This window comes from Anolis carolinensis, chromosome 1 (genome assembly GCF_035594765.1).
Source record: "Anolis carolinensis isolate JA03-04 chromosome 1, rAnoCar3.1.pri, whole genome shotgun sequence".
Taxonomy (NCBI): domain Eukaryota; kingdom Metazoa; phylum Chordata; class Lepidosauria; order Squamata; family Dactyloidae; genus Anolis; species Anolis carolinensis.
The window spans coordinates 291,127,110-291,146,665 of NC_085841.1; the positions used below are offsets into that span (position 1 = coordinate 291,127,110).

General features: G+C 36.1%; 1 protein-coding gene across 1 annotated transcript in view; it reads right to left on the bottom strand.

The window, feature by feature from the left end:
• golgb1 (golgin B1) overlaps positions 1 to 19,556 on the bottom strand; it is a 92,375-nt gene that overhangs the window by 16,584 nt on the left and 56,235 nt on the right. Inside the window, exons 18-22 of the mRNA XM_062967857.1 lie at positions 14,182 to 14,229; positions 13,426 to 13,535; positions 12,506 to 12,674; positions 10,901 to 11,005; positions 193 to 10,557 (exon numbers count right to left, since the gene is read on the bottom strand). Of these exons, the coding sequence (XP_062823927.1) occupies positions 193 to 10,557; positions 10,901 to 11,005; positions 12,506 to 12,674; positions 13,426 to 13,535; positions 14,182 to 14,229 (10,797 nt within the window). The remainder of the gene's footprint in view (positions 1 to 192; positions 10,558 to 10,900; positions 11,006 to 12,505; positions 12,675 to 13,425; positions 13,536 to 14,181; positions 14,230 to 19,556) is intronic.

Sequence of the window (19,556 nt, forward strand, 5' to 3'; positions counted from 1 at the left end):
ATATGAATGTAAGTCTGGTTTTATTTATTCAGCCAATAACTTCAAATTTATTATATCCAAAAAGATATAGTATGAAGATATATAAGTAAGCCCCAATGTCCACAGGGTCACATTACCCAGTAAGTATACACAAAACTGTAGCTGTCTTTTTTTTCATTAGCACTGTGAGATATCTCACCTAAAAGAACTTACCAGTCTGTCCCTATCCACCTGAAGCATCTCAAAATTATGCTTAAGAGAACTAAGCTCGTTGGCGTAGTCAGAGGGTAAGGAAATCTGCTGAGCATATTTCTCACACTCAGAGGAGAGTCTGTTAATTTCAAGATTTTGAGTGTTCAACAGCTTACATAGTTTTTCTAGTTCATCAGTAATTTGGTCAGGAGTGATCTTGCTTTTAGCTTCTCGTGACTCTTGATTCCAAAGAGAATTTTCTTTGAGCACACTGAAGACATTTGATTTGAAGTCACTGAGCTCAGCTTCAAGCTTGTTAGCTCTTCTTTTTTCAGATCCGAGCTCAGAAATATATTTGCTCTGAAGTATCTTGAAGTCCTCTATTAATCTCTCCCTATCATCCTGCAGAGCTCTCATGGCTTTTCCAAAAGATTCAATTTGAGAGCATAGCTCTTTATTATGAAACTGAACTTCTAACAGTCTCTTTTGTAGCAATTCAATAACTTCATTTTCCATTAACTTAGGATCCAGCTCTGTAACTTTTGTATTTTTGCCAACCATTTGCTTGAGCTCTTGTAATCTTTGTTCCAACTTTTCTTCAAGCTGGCTGTTGACTGAAAATCCCTTCTGTTGATCAAGTTTGTCTCCCTCCTGATGTGAGAACTTTTGCCTTGATTCAGAAGCCAACCTCTCCTTGTTTATGGAAGCAATCACAATCTCCAAGTCGTGAGCTTTTGATGTTAACTTTATATTTTCTAGTCTCAGAGACTCCATGTTCTCCTCCTGTACTTTCACAGCCAGCTCCATCTCTTTCAATTTTTTCTGAAGTTCAAGTTTTTCCTGTTCAAGAGTCTTAATGTTTTCCAATTTCTGTGTAAGTAATTCTTTCAACTGATTATCTTTTAGTGACAGAACCTGGTTCAGATCTTCCCTGTACTTTATAAGCTGTGCAGTGAGCATTGCGTTTTCAGAATGAAAATCATCTAATTCATTCCGTAGCTTCCTTAGTTCTTGTTTCAACATTCGGTTTTCATTAGCACTTTCTGCTACAAGTCTCTCTTTCTCATATAAATCAACTTTGTGCTCACACTCTAGATTTTTATGTTGCAAAAACAGGGAATCCCTGTCATTCTGGAGAGAAGACATTGCCTTTTTAAAGGAATCTATTGTACTGACAATCTCAGCCTTGTCTTGAACTGTTTTGCCTGCTTTTTTCTGAAGATTTTTCAATTCATTTTTCATCCTCTGGCAACTTTCATCAGATTGCCTTTTGGCCACCTGCAGAGACTTTATCTGCTGCTCAAAATCTGTAACCTGCTGTCTATGCTGAACTTGTATTTGAGCAAGATAGTCTGAAATTTCTGTATCCTTGGATGAAATCAGCAGTGAAATCTCTGTATCTTTCGTATTCAGCATGGCTTTCATATGGTCAGAAATAGCAACTTGTTTTTCCAACTCAGCTTGGATCTCACTTTTTTCCAAAAGAAGCTGCTCCACTTCCTGCTCTTTTCTTGTCAAATTATGTGTTAGTGCTTCCATCTCTTTTTCTGTAGAATTATTTTTTATCAGCTGGTTATAAGACTTTTTTTCTTTGATCAGTGCCTGAAAAGAATCTTCTTTTATTTTCAGAGTAGTTGCCAGTTCACGTTGCCTGTTTTGCAGAATGACATTTTCTGCCTTTATTCTCGAAAGCTCGTTGAAATGGTGTGAATCCACAGTGGTTTGTACTATGTTCTTAGGTTCTTCTAGGACAGAATCTTTGTCCTCCAGTTCTTGAACTCGAGACATATGTGCCTTTAATTCTTCTTGTAAAGATGCTATTGTTAGATTGCGGGTCTCTATCTGTTGCTGCTTATTTTCAATTGCCTCTTTGAACTTTTTCTCCCAAACCTTCATTTCATCAATGACTCTTTCTCTGTCATTTTGAAGGGATGACATGCACTTGGCAAAAGCACCCAACCTGGCTAAAGCATCGTTTAGCTCAGTTTGAAGTTTCTTATTCTGAGTATCTCTTACATCAATTTCTTCTTGCAACTGATGGTGTTCACTAAGGATTCTTTCTTTCTCTCTTTGAAGGACACTGCATTTTTCTTCTAAGATGATCCATTCTTTCTGCCAAGTTACTTTAAGCTGCTGAAGATTAGACTCCATTTGGATTTCATATTCTTTTTTCTGATTTAATGCTTGATTTTCTTTCTTTTTAAGTTCTTTTTTATTATTTAGGTTCTCATTTGCTAATTGCTCTATTTCAGCTTGGGATTTATCCAGCAAACTTTTTTGTAAAGACAGCTTTTCAGTTAGCTTTTGTATTTCTTTATTTGATTTGCTAAGCTTCTCTTCTGCGTTGTCTAAATCTTTCTCAATTTTTTCACTTTTTGACTGTGCTAGTTTCTCAGATTTTTCCAAGTCTAAAATCATCTCCTGATATTTAATAGAATCTTTTTGCAATTGGTTGATCTCTTGCTGTTTTTCCCTGAGAAGTTCTTGCAATTCTTTTGTTTTGTTTTTTGTCCCACTATTGTCTCTCTGAGCAGATTTTACTTTTTCTTCAAATACTCTGACAAGATGCAGCTGTTGTTCTTCTTTTTCTCTAATTACATTGCATTTCTCATTTTTTAAGTCATCTAGCTGCTGGGCAAGTACGCTGATTTGAATTTGCTTGGCTTTTAGTTTGTCTGTTGCTTGATCCAATTTTTTGCTGTGATTGAGCAACTCTATTTCTAAAAATTCTCTCTCATTTTTCACTTTATAAAATGTTTCTTGAACATTCTCTAATTCTTCCTGTAAGACACATTTGTCATCTTCTAATATCTTATTTTTTTCACCCAGGCTTAGTATTTCTTGGTTAAGATTTTTACAATCATTTTCTAACTTTGATAATGAGTGTTCTTTCTTATACAGAGATTCTTCAGCATCTGTTAACTTTTCTGACATAATTTTATTCTCTTCTTTTAAGATCAGTAAAGTTTTTTCCTTTTCTGAGATACCTTCATTTACCAAATGAATGTGATTTAATAATGACTCCCTTTCATTAAGGATATCATTGATCTTAGACTGTGCATCAAGCTTGGCCAATTCCAACTGTGTCTGGAGGTCCCTCAAAGCAGATTTTGTTACAGTAAAATTGTTAGAAAGGACCTCATTTTCCTTCTGATTTTTCTCTAGGGTCTGCTTTAATGTTTCAGAAATGTCTCTTAATTGCTTATTTTCCTCGGTTAGTTGATTGACCTGAAGCATATATTCATCAATATTTTTCTGATATTTTTCCAAGCACAAATTGTGCTTAGAAGCTTGTTTTTCTGCTTCAATCAGCAACTCCTTGATTTCCTGCTGTTTAGATTCAGCTAACTGCTTTAGCTGTTCTTTCACATGTATGTTTTCATCAGTGGCTCTTTGAAGTAGCTTTTCGACCTCCTGTTTCTTAGCTTCGCTTTCTTTCGCCTGGTGGAGAATATTCTGCTTTTCATTTCTAATGACATCAATAATTTGCTTCATTTCTGCTATTTTACTACTAATATTCTCATAGGCCTGAAGCAGAGACTCATACTCCTGTTTTAATTCACTGTGTTTAGCTTTCCAACTTGTTAATTCAACTGTCTGAGAATCTTTTAAGGAATTCAACTGAAAAGAAAATGCTTCCTTCTCCTGGACTATAGTTTCCATAGTAGATTTTAGACTTTCACATGCAGCACTTAAGTTTTCATTTTCAATTAACAACCTAGCATTTTCTGTTTCAAGCATCTCCTCTTTATACAACACAGTCCTCAGTTCCTGTTTTTCTGGGTTCAACTGAGATAGCAGAAGTCCAAGGTCTTGGGTCTTTTCAACCAGTTGTTTGTTTTCCAGTATTAGTGATTCTATTTTATCTTTTAGAATTTTGTTTTCTTTCAGAGCTTCTTTACGTGATATCAAAGCAGCCTGGAGCTTTCTCTGAAGTCGTTCTCTGCTTTTTTCTTCAGGATCATCTTTTTGTCCTTGTGATTCATCATTTCTTCCATTTTCGTTCTTTTCTATCTTTCCAAGATTTATTCCTACCTGTGCCTGATCAGTCCTTTCTGTTAATGTCATTCTTCCAGTATGAGAGGCATCTAGTGATTCTTTTTCTCTGGGAGAGGCATTTAAGAGTGGAATAGAATTCTCTGTTAATTGGTCTCTGTTTTGCAACACATTGTCTGGATGCAGCTGCATACCAGTGTTCTGTTTATTGTCTCCTACACATACTACCACATTTTTGCCTGAATTAGAAATTGGTAAAACCTTCTTACGCAAAATGTTTAGCTCTATCAATAGTTCCTTGTTTTCCCCTCTGGCATGTCTTAGCTCCTCTTTCATATTGAGTAAATTTGTATTTGACTTTTCCATGTTGTTGAAGAACTCTTCTCTCTCTTGCCTCGTTTTTTCAAAGGCTGTTCTAAAATGCTTTGCTTCTTCTTGACTATTCTCTAAACTTTGTTGCAGCTGTGAAACTTCTTTCATTATTTCATTTCCATGATCAAACTTGCCTTTGAGATCCTTAAGAGTATTTTGCAAATATCTGATCTCTTCATCTTTCTGTGATATCTGGGTGTTTGCTTGTTGAATATCATGCTTCAAATTTTTAATTTCTTCCAGATGAGTGTCTTCAGTTTTCTTGAGAACATCCTTTTCAGAGTTTACACTATCAGAAGATGCCAGTGTTTTCTGAAGAGAACATAAAAGCAATTCTTCACACTTTTTCTGATTGACGGCTTGGAGTGCTTTATATTCTGCTTGTATGATTTCAAAGTCCTTTGTTATTTCATTAATCCTTGCTAGTAGTGTATCATGTTCCTCTTTTATTTTTTGATTTTTTTTAGAGCTTTCTTTACGGGCCATAAGCAGTGCCTGGAGTTTCTTTTGCAGAATTTCCTTTTCTTTCTGCAACTGATGAATTTCGCTAAGAGAATGTGTACTATCCCTACAAGAACCTCCTGCATGCAATGTATCTTCTGTTTCATTCATTTGTTCACATACTTCTTCTTTCTTGGCTATATCAGCTTTGAGGTGTTCTATGGTTAAGAAAAGCTGAGAGCGTTCCTCTACATACATTCTTTCTCTCTCAGTGAGCTCAGACTGCTTTTGTTGAAGAAGAGAATCTTTCTCCTGTAGACCTATTAAATTCTTATCAGACATAATATTTTGTTCAGCAAGGGCAACTTTTAATTCTGTAAAATTATTCTGTAACTCCTCCAAGTACTCTGTCTTAGTGGTTAATAGTTCACTCATATCATATATTTTAGCATCTTTTTCTAACAATTGTTCCTTTAGTCCTTCAAGTTGAGATTCAAGATTTTTATTGAGAGCTTCAGCACTTTTAACTTGCTTTGTTATTTCATCCATCTGCTCAAGTACTCCTTGTGCTTTTTTATCCTCTCTTTCTGTAAATTCCTGATGGGTTTTTTCAAGATTTTCAATTTTCTGCATTAAATCCTTCCGCACTATCAAAGATGCTTGAAGCTTCTTTTTCAGGTTATCTTTTTCTTGACTTAATTTTTCCAAAGAAACACTAATTTGTGTCTTTTCATCCAGTAAGTCTTTAATTGTTTCTTCCTTTTTAGTTAATATAACTTGACAGAGTTCACATTCTTTTTTATATTTTTGTATTTGTTCTTCTGCTATGCTAGTTTGACTAGCTTCTAATTGCTGTAGTTTGATAGTAAGTACATTTTTTTCATCAGAAAACTTTACCATCTCATTAGTTAAAGATTCCATGACTTGAGTAACTGCACAATCCTTTTCTTTCAGCTGCTGGCTTAGAGTAGAAATCAAATCCTTCTGTTGGCTACTTTGAGAAATTAAGTTTTTTATCACCTGGCTTTTGTACTGTACTTCTTCTGCAAGTTTTGCTTCTTTTTGACATTGGGTGTTCAATATCTTGCAATTATTTTCAAGTTCTTTTTCCAATTCATCACTTTTTTCTTGGAGAACACTAACCTTCTTCTTCATGTCTGTTAATTCTATGCCCTTTTCTTCACAAAGGGACTGTTGCTTATATAATGCCTCCTTAGCAATACTCAGTTCATTTGACAAATATTTCATCTCTGATTGGTTTGTGTCTCTGACCCTCTCCAACTGATTCTGTATCTGTTCTTTCTCCTCCCTCAGTGACAGCATACTTTCTAACTGCATATTCAAGTGATACATCTCTTTCTCTCTCTCTAGCACAACTCGCTGCAGTGCCTCTGCTTCAGCCTCTTGGTTAAGAATCTTATCTATCAGAGCAGATAATTGTTCTAAAATAGTCTTACTTTCAATTACTTGCTGATAAGCATCACTATCACTGTCTTTGAGGAAACACTCACTGTGTGATAATACAGACAAGTAACTGGTAAGATCTTTTTTAATCATGTCCTGTTCTTGTTGTAAAGACTGAATCTGAGCATCTTTAGATTTCAGTTCCCTTTCTGCATCATTCAGTTGTTTAAGACTAATTTCATTTTGTTGTGTTGCCCTACCAAGTTCAGTCACACATCTCCTTTCTGATGCAAGGAGACCATGTTCTAGCTTTTCAACTTTAAGCTTTAATTCATCAACTTCTTTACACTTCACACTAACCTGCATCTGCAACTGCTCTCTCTCATTCTCCAGTTGCAAAGTGATGGCACTTAGATGCATTCGTGACTCATTCTCACTGCTTTCTAATTTTTCATTAAGTTCTTTCAGTTTTTCTACATTCTGCTGCAGTTGGTTCTGGTTCTTAACTAGCTGTTCATTTTCCACACTGAACCTATCAACATTCTCCTGCAAAAGAGTTTTATCTTTCATTAAAGTATCCACTTGTTGTTCCAGCTTTTCTATTAAAAGTATATGATCTTGGTAGTCTTGAAACTTAGAATTTACAACACTGAGCTCAGAATTTACGTACTCAATATGCTTAACTTGCTGGGTGCATTTTTCCTGCAAAACCTGCAACTCGCTCTCTCTGTTTTGAACATTTTGCTGCCATAATTCAGCTTGTGCCAATGTTTTCTGGTACTCTGATTTGGCAGATTCCAATTCAGCTGACAAAGTGTCAAGTTTCTTCTGACTAATTGCAATATTTTCATCCTTCTCTTGCAAAACCTTTTTAAGTGTAGCTGAGTTTTTTTGTAGTTCTTCTCTAAGTTGCTCAATTTCATTTGTAAGAACTTGAACCTTACTTTCAGCTTGCTGCACACTCAAATCCTTCTGCTCTAAAGAATTTACTAATTCAGAAATACAGTCCTCATTTTTATTCAGAGTAGCACTGAGTTTGTTTTTTTGTTCATATTGAGCAGCAAATTTGTCCGGCAGTGACAAGAAAGCTTCCTCTTTTACCTGTGCTAGTTCTTTTGATTTTTGGATTTCTTGGGTCATTTCATTGATCTGACCATGAAGCTGAGAAATCAACTGCAATTTTTCTTCATTTCTGTTTAGGTCCTCTCTTAGTTTTTCCACAAGACAGACATTACTCAAAAGAGAAGCTTCTTTTTCTGCCAGTGTCCGGTTAATGTTATTTATGATGTTCTTCTGATCATTTATTTCTTTTTTTAAATTAAAGTTTGATTCTTCCAAATCTTTAACTTGCTTCCTCGACATTTCACATTCAGTTTCTTTCTCTTGAAGTTCAGCCTTCAATTTATTGTCAAGCAATAAAGTATTATTCACCATGGACTCTTTTTCAGAAATTACTGCTCTTAATTGTTCTGCTTCAGATATCAATGATTGTACATGTTTCTGCTGCACAGAGGAAGACTCGGAAATACATGCTTGCAAATTAACACACTCTTCCTCCTTTTGTCTTAAAAAGTTATCTTTCTGTGTAACTGACTGACTTAATTCTTCAGTTTTTTTGGTCATGTTTTCAATCTGACTCTGAAGGTTAGAAATTATTTCCATATTCTCAGACAGTTGAACTCTAAGCAAATCAGATTCCTCTGATTTATTTTTAAGCAATTTTAATTCTTGGGTCTGCTTCTTCAGTTCATTTTCTTTTTCTTGTACCTCTTTCCTAAGTTCATCAATATCACAATGTAAAACCTGTACTTGGCTTTGCAAATCTGAAACCATCTTTAAGTATGTCTTTTCACCTGCATCTATTTTTTCTTTCATTTGCTCAATCACAGCTTCCTTTTGGAAAAGGAGGGTCTCTTTAGCATGGAAATTACATTTTAAAGTTTTTATTTCACTGACTAAGGTATCAATTTGTTCTGTGAAGGCAAAAACACTGTAACCTTGCTGAGACAACTGCACATTTAAGGGAATTACTCCCTCACACTTTTTCAAAAATGTAGCATTTATTGTTTCAATATCTGCTTTCATTTTTTCATTTTCCAATTTCAACATGTGAGCTTCATGTTTTGTGAAGACAATTTCACTGTGATGTTGTGTTAACTGATGCTGAAAAGCATCACACTCACTTGATTTTGCACTGCAAATGGCCAAAGCACTGTCCTTTTCACACTTCAAAATGTCTACTTCTTTGACTAATAATACTATCTGGTCACTTAATGCTGTGCACTCTTCCATTTTCTTGGCAATCTGCTTTTGAAGTTCCTCAAGATCTAGCCTTTGAGATGACACAACAGAGTCTTTTTCTTCAAGCTGATGAGATAATTGGATACCATCACCTTGAAGTCTTTCTATCTCTCTCTCCAGTTCTACCACATTGACTTGTTTTTCTTCTATTTGTCTAAGTAAGCCATCATTAAGCCTGCTTTTTTCATCTAGAGATTTGCTTTTAACTTCAAGCTCAATTTTTATGTCCTGAACTTGTTTCTGTAATGATGAAACTTTTTCTTCCTCTTGGCTAAGCTGTAGACCCATTTTACTACATTCTGACTCTTTTTGACTTAACAATCCTTCTTTTTCCATCATTCTGTCTTTGACATCTTGCAACTGAATACTAAACATTTTTATTTCTTCACATAACTGTTCTGTCAGCTCTCTGCTTTTAGAGAGCTGATCTGCTAACAAGCCACACTCCTTTTGTTTTTCTATTAACTGCTCTGCAACTGAATTTTCTTTTTGTTTTACAAGGTTTGAAAGTTCTTCCACCTTGTTTTTAAATGTCTCTTTATCATGACTAACTTCTGAAAGTATTCTTTGGTGTTCAGTGGCAGTGGCAGACATTTTACTCTCCATTTCAGTCATAGTCTGAGCACGCTTCAACAGCTCACATTCTTTTATATCCAGTAATTTAGACAAGCTCTCATTCTCACTGATTAATTGTTGTTTCTCGCTCTCCATGGTTTTCACCTCACTGCTGAGATCTTCCATAGTTTTAAGCTGACCTGCAAACTCTTTTTCCTTCTGCTCAAGAGCTGCCTGCCACTGGCTATTTGTCAGGATGCTAGCCTGCCTTTCTGTTTCCAGTTTAGTAATTATTTCACATGTCTCCTGCAGCTTATTATTAATTTCGGTTAACTTCATTTCCTTATTATCCAACTCCTCAACTAACTTGATTTTTTCCTTCTCACTTTGCTGCTCTGCGGTTTTAAGTTTATCTTTTAATGAAATTATGATATTGTTTTTTTCCTGCAAAGATTTTGTGGCCATCTCTAGATGTTCAGTATGTTCAGCAAGCTGCCTGGATAACTTCGCTAACTCTTCATCTTTTTTAGCATTTTCTAAAGTTAGTTGATTGTATAAATCTTTCACCGATTTCAGTTCATTTATAAAACTTTGTTCTTTGTTTTCTCTTTCTTTTAGCAAGTTATTCAGTTTTTCCTTGGCAGAGACATGTTCATCAAGCTGGGATTTGAGATGTTCAATTTCTTCCTTATATTTTCTTTCTGTTTCATGCAGCTTCTCTGTTGATTTGCTTATCTGTTCTTTAAGCAATTTAATCTGGGATTCACACTCCATGAGTTTATTGGTATAAATAACATCATGGGTCTTGATTTCCAAATTAAGTTCTTTCACTGTTTTGCTGAACTCTTTGATTTGGCTAAACAAATCCTCATTTTCTTTGGTTCTGGATTCATTTTCAAGTTTCTCCTTTGCCAGCTTGGATTCCATTGTACTCAGCTGCTGTGAAAGTTCTGAAATCTTGTTGCTTGCGTCCTTCACATCAGCTGTTTGTACATCTTTCAATAACTGGGCTTCCCTTTCAACCCTGGCCAGAGCACCTTCCATCTCTCGTATGTCATCCTCTTTACACTTGATCTGGCATTTCAGAATATTAATCTGTTCAGTGTATTCAGTCATACTGGAAGAAAGAGCAGTAATTTCTTTGTCTTTTTCAGTTACAACTTCTTTGAGGTTGTCAATTTCTCTTTCCCGTCTCTGAAGGTCTTGAATAAGTTGAGATCTCTCTTCTAAATGGCTTGTGTTCAATCTATCAAGTTCTTCATTTGTCTGCTCAAGCTCCAGTCGTATTAGTTCTACAGCAGCATCCTGTTTCACAGTCTGAAAAGAAAATTAAAGGCACAATTTAAACATTCACTCAATAATGCTATCATTGCCTGGGAAACAAAAAAGTGGTTGTGCCACCCAAGAGTCATGTTGCTACCCCAAGAAACTGTTTCCTTTGGCCCTGCCCCGTCTTACCCCAATACATCATTTCTTAACTTCAGTTTGTTTTTTAAAAAACCAAGTTTTAAGTTTCTTTGGAATTGTATAACATAGTTTTCTGGATCTCCCCCAAACATATTATGTCTGAACATTATTTGTACTGTTTATATATAATGCATATGCCTAAAACAGTAGTTACACTAGAAGTCACACATAAACTTTCAACTCATAAAATTACCTTTTCTTTAAAGGCAGCAACTTTTTCAGTTAGGTCACTAATAAGGGCTTTCTGTTCTGCACACTCCACACCATAAGCACTGCACTTCTTTAAGGCATCCTCCAACTAGATAGATGAAAAAAACTTCATTATATGCAATCAAGATTAACAAATGTTTGATTATAAACTAGGATGATCTTTGTAGGACTGGGTAACCGAAATAAATTTCCTTCATAGCTAAACATATATTTAATCTCAGCTGGGTGCAGTTATTGATGTACAATAACTTCTACTAAAATGACTGAGCTGTATGTTAATTTTCACTGAGTTTCATTCACCTGTTTGGCACAGTTTGGATAGTTTCTAAGCATCTTGCACGATTGTATGATTCACCCATTTCCTCCTACTTCCACCACTGTGAATTGATATGCCCCAAGATCAGAAAATTAAACCAGGATTAGAGGCTAGTTCAAGTCTCTAATCTCACAGCAAACTATGGTTAAATGTAATGGTCATATGTGATACCGAAGGTGTAGCTATTGCTAACGAGGATGAGAGCGGAAATGTGATGTACAAGCTCTAGCAGAAATCTGATTACCAAGCCATTTTGTGAATTGGAGAATATGGTCATTTGAAGTGTGATTGCTAAAATAACCTTGCAAAATATTTCCAGTATACCAACAAATACTGATTAGAGCTAGATCTATGCAAGCAAAAAAAATAAGCTGGAATAATTCCTCTTTTCAATAAGAAAATATTTCTTGTAAGACCCAGATGTAAGAAGACAGCAGTATGTTCACAGGTACTTCCTTTTTAAATCACCCAAACAAATAAATTGATAATTATTAATAAAAATATTTTACCAAAGTTAACAGCATGGGTTAACAGCATCTTCCTACTGTACACAATTAAAATAAATTCCTCTTGAATATGACCACCAATGCCAGAATCCAACCTAAAATGGATTGAATCCAACTCATTTACCTGGGTTTAAGTACAAGGCATCATTGGAATTTGTCTGCTACAGGTACAGCTACAATGCACCACTATTTCAAGGAAAGATCATCAATTGAAATCAGTGGGATTTCTGATCACATTATAGAACAACTGCACTCTCATTTCCATTTCACCAAGGCAATTCTAAAAGACTAAAATATTGTAGAAACAAATAACTAGAAACCCCTTGGATCATCCCACCATTTTCAGTAATACAGCAATGATATCAGGCAGAATCCTGCCTAGGCTGATGTAGAGGTGGCATGTAGTAACAAGAGCAGGAACAAGATGGCTCTGGGTCCGTACAAGTTGGATGGTACTATTGTAAGAGAAAATTGCTCTGCCAGCTCAGGAGCTGTTATGACAGCTTTCTCTGGCAACAATTTTGAAAATCTATTTATTGACTTTATAACCTGCCTTTCTACTGGGATGGGATCCAAGGCAGCTTCCGCTATCAATCCCTTCAGCTGTTACACAATATTGCAGGCTGTTATGCTGATATAACACACCACCAGGATTTTGGCCCTTACAGGCTTACATGTGATGCAAGCAGGAAAACATGAAGTGCTCTAAGAACGGCAGAACACATACCAAAGGTACGTTCTGACTCACTCAAGCAGCACAACTCACCTTCTGTTCAGTTTGCAAAAGCTTTTCACTCAGTTCCTTGTTTAGAAGGTCTCTCTCTTGAAGTGAACTTCTCATGTATTCTATCTGTTCCAGTTTTTCTGTTGTACTTGAAATCTTTTGATCCTTCTCCCCAAGCAAACTTTCAAGCAAACCATTCCGTTCATTCAGTCTGCCAATAAAATAAATTAAGCTCTGAATGAATCAAAAACATTAAGGTAAAGATTAATAATATGTTCAGGTCTCTGACTGTGGGTGAACTCTCACGATATGACAAGTCTAAATCCTTACTGGCACATGATGCCCAATCTCTTCCCCATTTGCAACAAAAGTGACAAAGGGGTGCGCAACTGCTATGGGATCAGATGGGCTTTTCAACTTGGCAAGTGCTTTCTGGTTTGCGTGTTAAAATTCATACAAATTGTTTTCATATCCATAAAAATAAGATTTAAAATTGACAACCTTAATTAAAATTCATTATATAATTCCCAGCACTATATAAATGTATTAGAATCATACAATTACAGAATTGGAAGAGACCACAAGGGCCATCCAGTTCAACCGCCTGCCATACAGATTACAGAGGCACATGTTCCAGCACAGTTGTGATGTGTCTCCTGTTGCAACCTCACCTCCAAACCCCACTTTCCAGTGCAGCAGCTCCTGCCAACACAGCAGGGCAGCATGCAATCAGCGGATTGGAAGTAGATTGGGAGTGGTCACTCTGTGCTCAGAACAGAATTCTGCAATGACCCAAAAATGGGTTAAGACATAAGTCAGACTTGTTCATAAAAAGGAAACCAGACATAATATCTGGAAAAAAGGATATCTTTCTCTTCTCATTACTTGCTACACTGAAAATGAATATACAGCAATGACTGGATGCAAGCCAGGTCTGGGGCACATTTCATGTTTTCTTTTACCCTTTAAGTTGTTCATTGAAACTGGAAACAAGAACTTGATGTTTCTCCGCATCGCGTACATGCTGATTGCGCAGCTGCGTAAGCTGGGACTGCAAACGATCATTCTCATTCTGTAATAAAATTATATACATAAGAAGCACTTCCAATTACTATAAGACTAGTATTATCATTAATAATTGTAAATTAGATTCTTTCTTATATAGTTCATTAACTATTGCCAAAAGAAGTACCATCAAGCAAAGACAATGCAATTTCTTTTGAAAGGTTCTTCCCATGGTGATCTTATCATGTAATGACCACAACAGAAAAACTGAAATCACACCATGCTCAGATCAACTGTGTGAGAGCTTACTTCTAACATGAAATTGGCTCAAAAATCCAGATGTGATTTTAAAGCCCCAAAATGAGATGCCCAGCAGCACTTTAATTGGAAAATAAGTGATTTAGAATAAATTCCTGGTCTTATAAAAACTAACCAATGATTTTTAGCAAGGTGTGTAATAAATTGTTGAATGCAAGCCATACCCATGAAGCAAGCTCCTCTGACAGTTGATTTGTTATGGAATCTAAATGTGTTAGTCTACCCAGCTTCAAAAAATTAAGAGTGTAAGATAAAACTGCAAACAGACACCAAGCAAAAACAGCAGCAGCTCAGACAAACCCGACATTGATGTTAAATGCTGGGTAGGTTAGACAAAATATCAAATATCACTTCTAAGAAAAATAAGCTATCACTTTGAAATGGGCAAAACACACCTGTACAGCCCTCAATAGCAGCCCTTCTTCCTCTACACCAAATGTCACCTGTATTGAAATGTTTTGTTACAATGCAAACATTATACACTAACATTGCTGTTTCAGAAAAATGTGGTAGCCCACCATTACACACATGCCTTTTAGTATGTTAAGGGATCTTAGTCACATGCTTAGATTAACAGATCAGACTTTAAAATTGTAAGCTTTTTACACGGAGCTTTAATACCCTAGTTTATTGAGTGCTCCAGGTTTTTCAAAATTCAGTTGTCTTAAACGGTTAAACTTCACTGGTGTGTTTTTGAGTTGTAGTGGATTGTCCATAACATTCCCTGGGTTTTTTACTGCCCTTTCACTTCATGGCATTCACTCTCACCTATCCACAAGACTTTTGTGTTGAGTTCATACTCTAACCCTTTGATGTCAGAACATGTCACAAGCATTTCTTAATCACACTATATCTTAGTCAAGAGCAGACAGGAAGGAGGTGGAGAGAAAACTTGTCAACAAATAATTGCACTTGCAAACACAGAGCAGCAAAAAGAGCAGCCACTAGCAAATCAGATGTAACTTGCAGGAATTATTCCTTCCAGTAGCAAAACCTGAATCACGAGCAATTCCCTGTCTGCACATCTGTAATCATCTCGTTTGGCAATCAATCCACATTCCTACCTTTTCAACTTTAAGTATTTGAAGATATTTGTTAATAAAAATTCTAGTTGACAATTCACATACAGATCTATACAAATACAATAAAACAACAAAACACCACAAAACCACAGCACTAACCAAGTAGGGTCCACCTATTTGCTGAAAAGATCCTGCTGTACATAACTAACCCTGCAGAATCAGAGTACTACACTAAAATATGTTCTTTTTTCTTTTCTGTTTTGCAACTCACAAGTCTTAAGATTAATTATATGAGTCCTGACTTTCATGTCTAAATATGTTCCTGTGGATGAAAAGAGGCATTCAGAAAACTCCTGCCTTGTGGATTTCAGGTAACCAGAGGTTATTATCACTAAAGATACATGCCAGTATCCTGGGCGGAACACCCAAAGAGGCTGAACAATGAGAGGAAGGGGAAGTGGAGAACAAAGCAAAGAGGCAGTCATATAAGATACTCCAGAAGACAGAGACTGGAAAGACATAGCTGAAGGAAAGAGAAGAAAGGGCAGAACTAAGGAACTAAGGGCAAGCCGAGTGGAAGAAGACGAGGAGCGACAGCCTGGGTGGAAGACTGGAAAGAGGCGAAAGACCAGAAAGGAGGAAGTTAGAGAAGACTGGGCAGAAGAAAAGGAGGAGACAAGGACAGACCAAGCAAAGGTACACAGGGAAACCGGCTCGGGCGGGAACAAGTCGAGAGGACAGACTGGTGAGGAGGAAGGGAGAAGGTGAGGAAATCCTGGAAGAGGAAAAAAAGGGCAAGGAGGCAGGGACGACGCGGGTGGACAGCCTAGGTGGAAAGGGAGAAGAAGATAAAGTGAGCAGAAGAAGAAGAGGGACTAAAGGGAGGACAGACAAGATGTGTAGGACAGAAGGAGAGGAGGAGGGCAGAGGTTGAACAAAAGAAAGGTGAGAAGACAAGAATTGGTAAGATCACTGAATAAAGAATGCAAGAATAGGGATATTCAAAACAGAATTGACAGAAAGTACAGAAGAGAGAGCAGAAAGCATTGATTATAAATTGACTTAAATTAAATCATTACATAGAATTAATATTATAAAATAAATTCTATAAAATAAATAAGAAATAAGTAAGAAAAATTCCCAAAAATCCCCAAAATTTGTGAAGAGGGGGAAAGATGGGGCAAATTGTTACAAATTAAAAAGAAGGAAATATCAAAGATTTATAATGTTCTATTGGGATGGTCTACTGAATTGGAATCTGTAAAGCAATGTATGGTAAACTAGGCAAGGAATATTGGTCGTCCGATAAGATTCGAAGAATGGAAACAAATTTGGAATAAAAAATTAAATTATACATATGCTTGGGACCTTACGAAGAATTGGTTAAAGATATTCCACAGGTTGTATATGACCCCAAAGAAACTATCATTAATGTATAAAACGTATCAAAAAAATTGTTGGAAATGTAAAACACATGAAGGATCCTTTTACCACTTATGGTGGACTTGTGAAAGAGTGCAAAAATTTTGGAGAATGGTTCATGTAGAGACACAAAAAATATTAGATAAAAACTTTTCTATGAAACCGGAATTATATTTATTAGGAATTACGGACACATCTTTAGAATTGAATACAAATGATGATAAACTTTTTACATATATTTCGACAGCGGCCAGAATGACTCTTGCAAAACAATGGAAAACAGAACAGATCCCACAGACTGATCAATGGTTGGAGAAATTAGAATAAAGAATATGGACAAATTAACTTGGTATATGAAAGAAATTAGAGGAAAGCCGATAAAGAAGACAAACTGGGAAAAAGTGGAATTGTATATTAACAGAAAGTGTTAATTTGTAAAGTGAACCGGGACAATGTAAGAAACGTAAATGAAAAGCAATGTACCGAAAGGGGAAAGAATGGAAGTTTTGTTTCGAACACCCCTCCCCGATCTTTCCTTCCCTGTTCTCCTCATGTTTTGCTCCAGTACTACCCCAACCTTTCCCCCTCCCCATTGTAATCCTCACTAATTTACTTTGTTTTTATAACGTTTTGTATGTTACTTCACTTTCCCTTTAATAAAATCAATTAAAAAATAATAAGAAGAAAAATTTAGAAGATGAGCAATTAAACCATAAATATACATTATATACAAATATTAAATTAGCGTATGAAATTTGGAAGATATGGCAATCAATTAACACCAAATCAAGAACAAAATAGACTTTTGCCTGAATAAATATAAAGAAAGAAGAAAGAAGAGGTCAGAGGAATCAAAAATGTCATTCTTACAACCCAAACAAGATGAAAAGAAGGTAACAGGCCCAGGAATAGTAAAAAAAAAAACAAACTTCTACACCAGATGACATAACGTTGAGTGACCTGATGAGAAAGATGTAAAAAATATTCAAAAAACAGGATGCATATAAAAAGAAAACTGAGGAACAAAGACTGGAACCAAGACGGGAAATGAGAGAGGAAATGAATACTTTGAAGAAGGAAATCACTACAGAATTAGGGGAAATGAAGAAAGACTTAGATTCACTGAGACAAGAAATGAAACAAACCAAGAGACAAACAAAGAAAATTAAATAAAGAACAAGATAAAATACGTAATGCAAGATATGGAAGCCAAAAACATCAAACTGAAAAAAAAACCAAGAACAATGGGAGCAATAAGAATTAGAATTTCAATTAAAATTCCAGAATATCCAGGAGGAGGTAAAAGAAAACATCAGAGCAATCATAACTAAAATTGTGGCAAATCTACTACAGATATCAGAAGAACAGGCTGATCAGGACATCGACCAGGTATACAGAAGAACGACTAACTATTCGAAGAGAAATAAGGCAGATACAGATGTGATAGTCCAATTTGGACTAAAAAGAATCAGAGACAAGATCCTGAAAGAAAACAACCAAAACCCGACTCTGTTTAAAGGGAAAAGAATAGCAATTCTCAAAGAATTTCCAACATCAACATTAATAAAGAGAAGAAAATACTTCTTCATACGGAAGAACTGAAAACATACGGAATCAGTTTTAGATGGGAACCTAGGATAAACCTAGGAAAAAAAGACCTAGGATAGACTCCCCAGATAAAGATGACTTGCAAACTGGAAAAGCAGGGACAAACCCAGACGAGGAAGAGGAAGAAGAACTAGAAGAAGAAGATTAGATTATATTCAAATAATGTCAACGGATTAAACACCATCAGAGTGATGTCATCTGCATACTTAAAGTTGTTAATGTTTCTTCCAGCAATTTTAACTCCAACCCCGCACGTTGCATGATGTGTTCTGCGTACAAGTTGAATGGGGAGGGTGAAAGTATGCAGCCCTGCCGTACTCCTTTCCCAATCTTGAACCAGTCTGTTGTTCTGTGGTCTGTTCTTACTGTGGCTACTTGGTCTCGGGCTGTGGCGCAGGCTGGAGAGCAGCTGCAATGAATCACTGCAATGAATCACTCTGGCCAGGAGGTCATGAGTTCGAGGCCCGCTCGGAACCTATGTTTGTCTTGTCTTTGTTCTATGTTAAAAGGCATTGAATGTTTGCCTATATGTGTAATGTGATCCACCCTGAGTCCCCTTCGGGGTGAGAAGGGCGGACTATAAATGCTGTAAATAAATAATAAATAAATAAATTTATACAGATTTTTCAGGAGACAGACAAGGTGATTTTGTATCATACCACCAAGAACATGCCACAGTTTATTATGATCCACACAGTCAAAGGCTTTAGAATAATTAAGAATAATAAAACAGAAATAGATGTATTTCTGAAACTCCCTGGCTTCCTCCATTATCCAGCAGATATTGGCAATTTGGTCTCAGACATATTGAAAAAACAAAATGGGGAATATACACTGAAGTCACAAGAAGAAATAAAGAGGCGATTCAAAATGTTTCATGGTTCCAATACAGACAGATTTAAGAACACTTCAACAGAGATAAAAAGAATGGTTTTTCGGACAAAGATACAATTTGGGACAAAATTATGCTCACGGAAAGAATGGCTACAGATGGGCTACAGAAACAGAACAAGTTAAGGATTGCATGGTGAAACGGGTGTCTCATCTGAGACACCCGATAAACATGGCAGAATGGGAAAAGATGTGGAACCAAAAGTTGAACTATACCTATTCATGCGACCTTAAGGAGAACTGATACAAGGTGATGTACCAGTATGACCCCCAAAATTGGCAAAGTGTTATAAAAATGTAAAAGATCAATGCTGGAAATGTGAAAAACATGTGGGTACATTTTACCTCATGTGGTGGGGATGTAAAATAGCAAAGGACTACTGGAAAAAATACATGAAATAATACAAAGAATTATCAAAATATACTTTCAAATGAAAGCGGAGTACTTTTTAGTAGGCATGACTGATATAAATTTTAACAAGAACCACAAGATTCTATTCAATTATTTGGTAACAGCAGCCAGAATAGTATATGTGTCATAGACAGAACGCCACCAAATAAAGTTCAACACAGTTTATTAAAGTTACAGAACTAAAAACGCCCGTAAGAAACAAAGGACTAGGCAAACACTTGCCTTCAGTGTGAAAAGATACAAAAAAGACTCCGCTGGTACTAAAAGCGGTTCGAAAGATAAACCGGATTAAACAGGAGTTTAATCCGGGTTAAACCAAAAATGCTTACTTCAGCCTGGCAATATAAACAAACAAAAGTTGATAAACAAAGATTCAATGAAACATAAATAACTGGCAGCAGATTCCTCTCTGCTA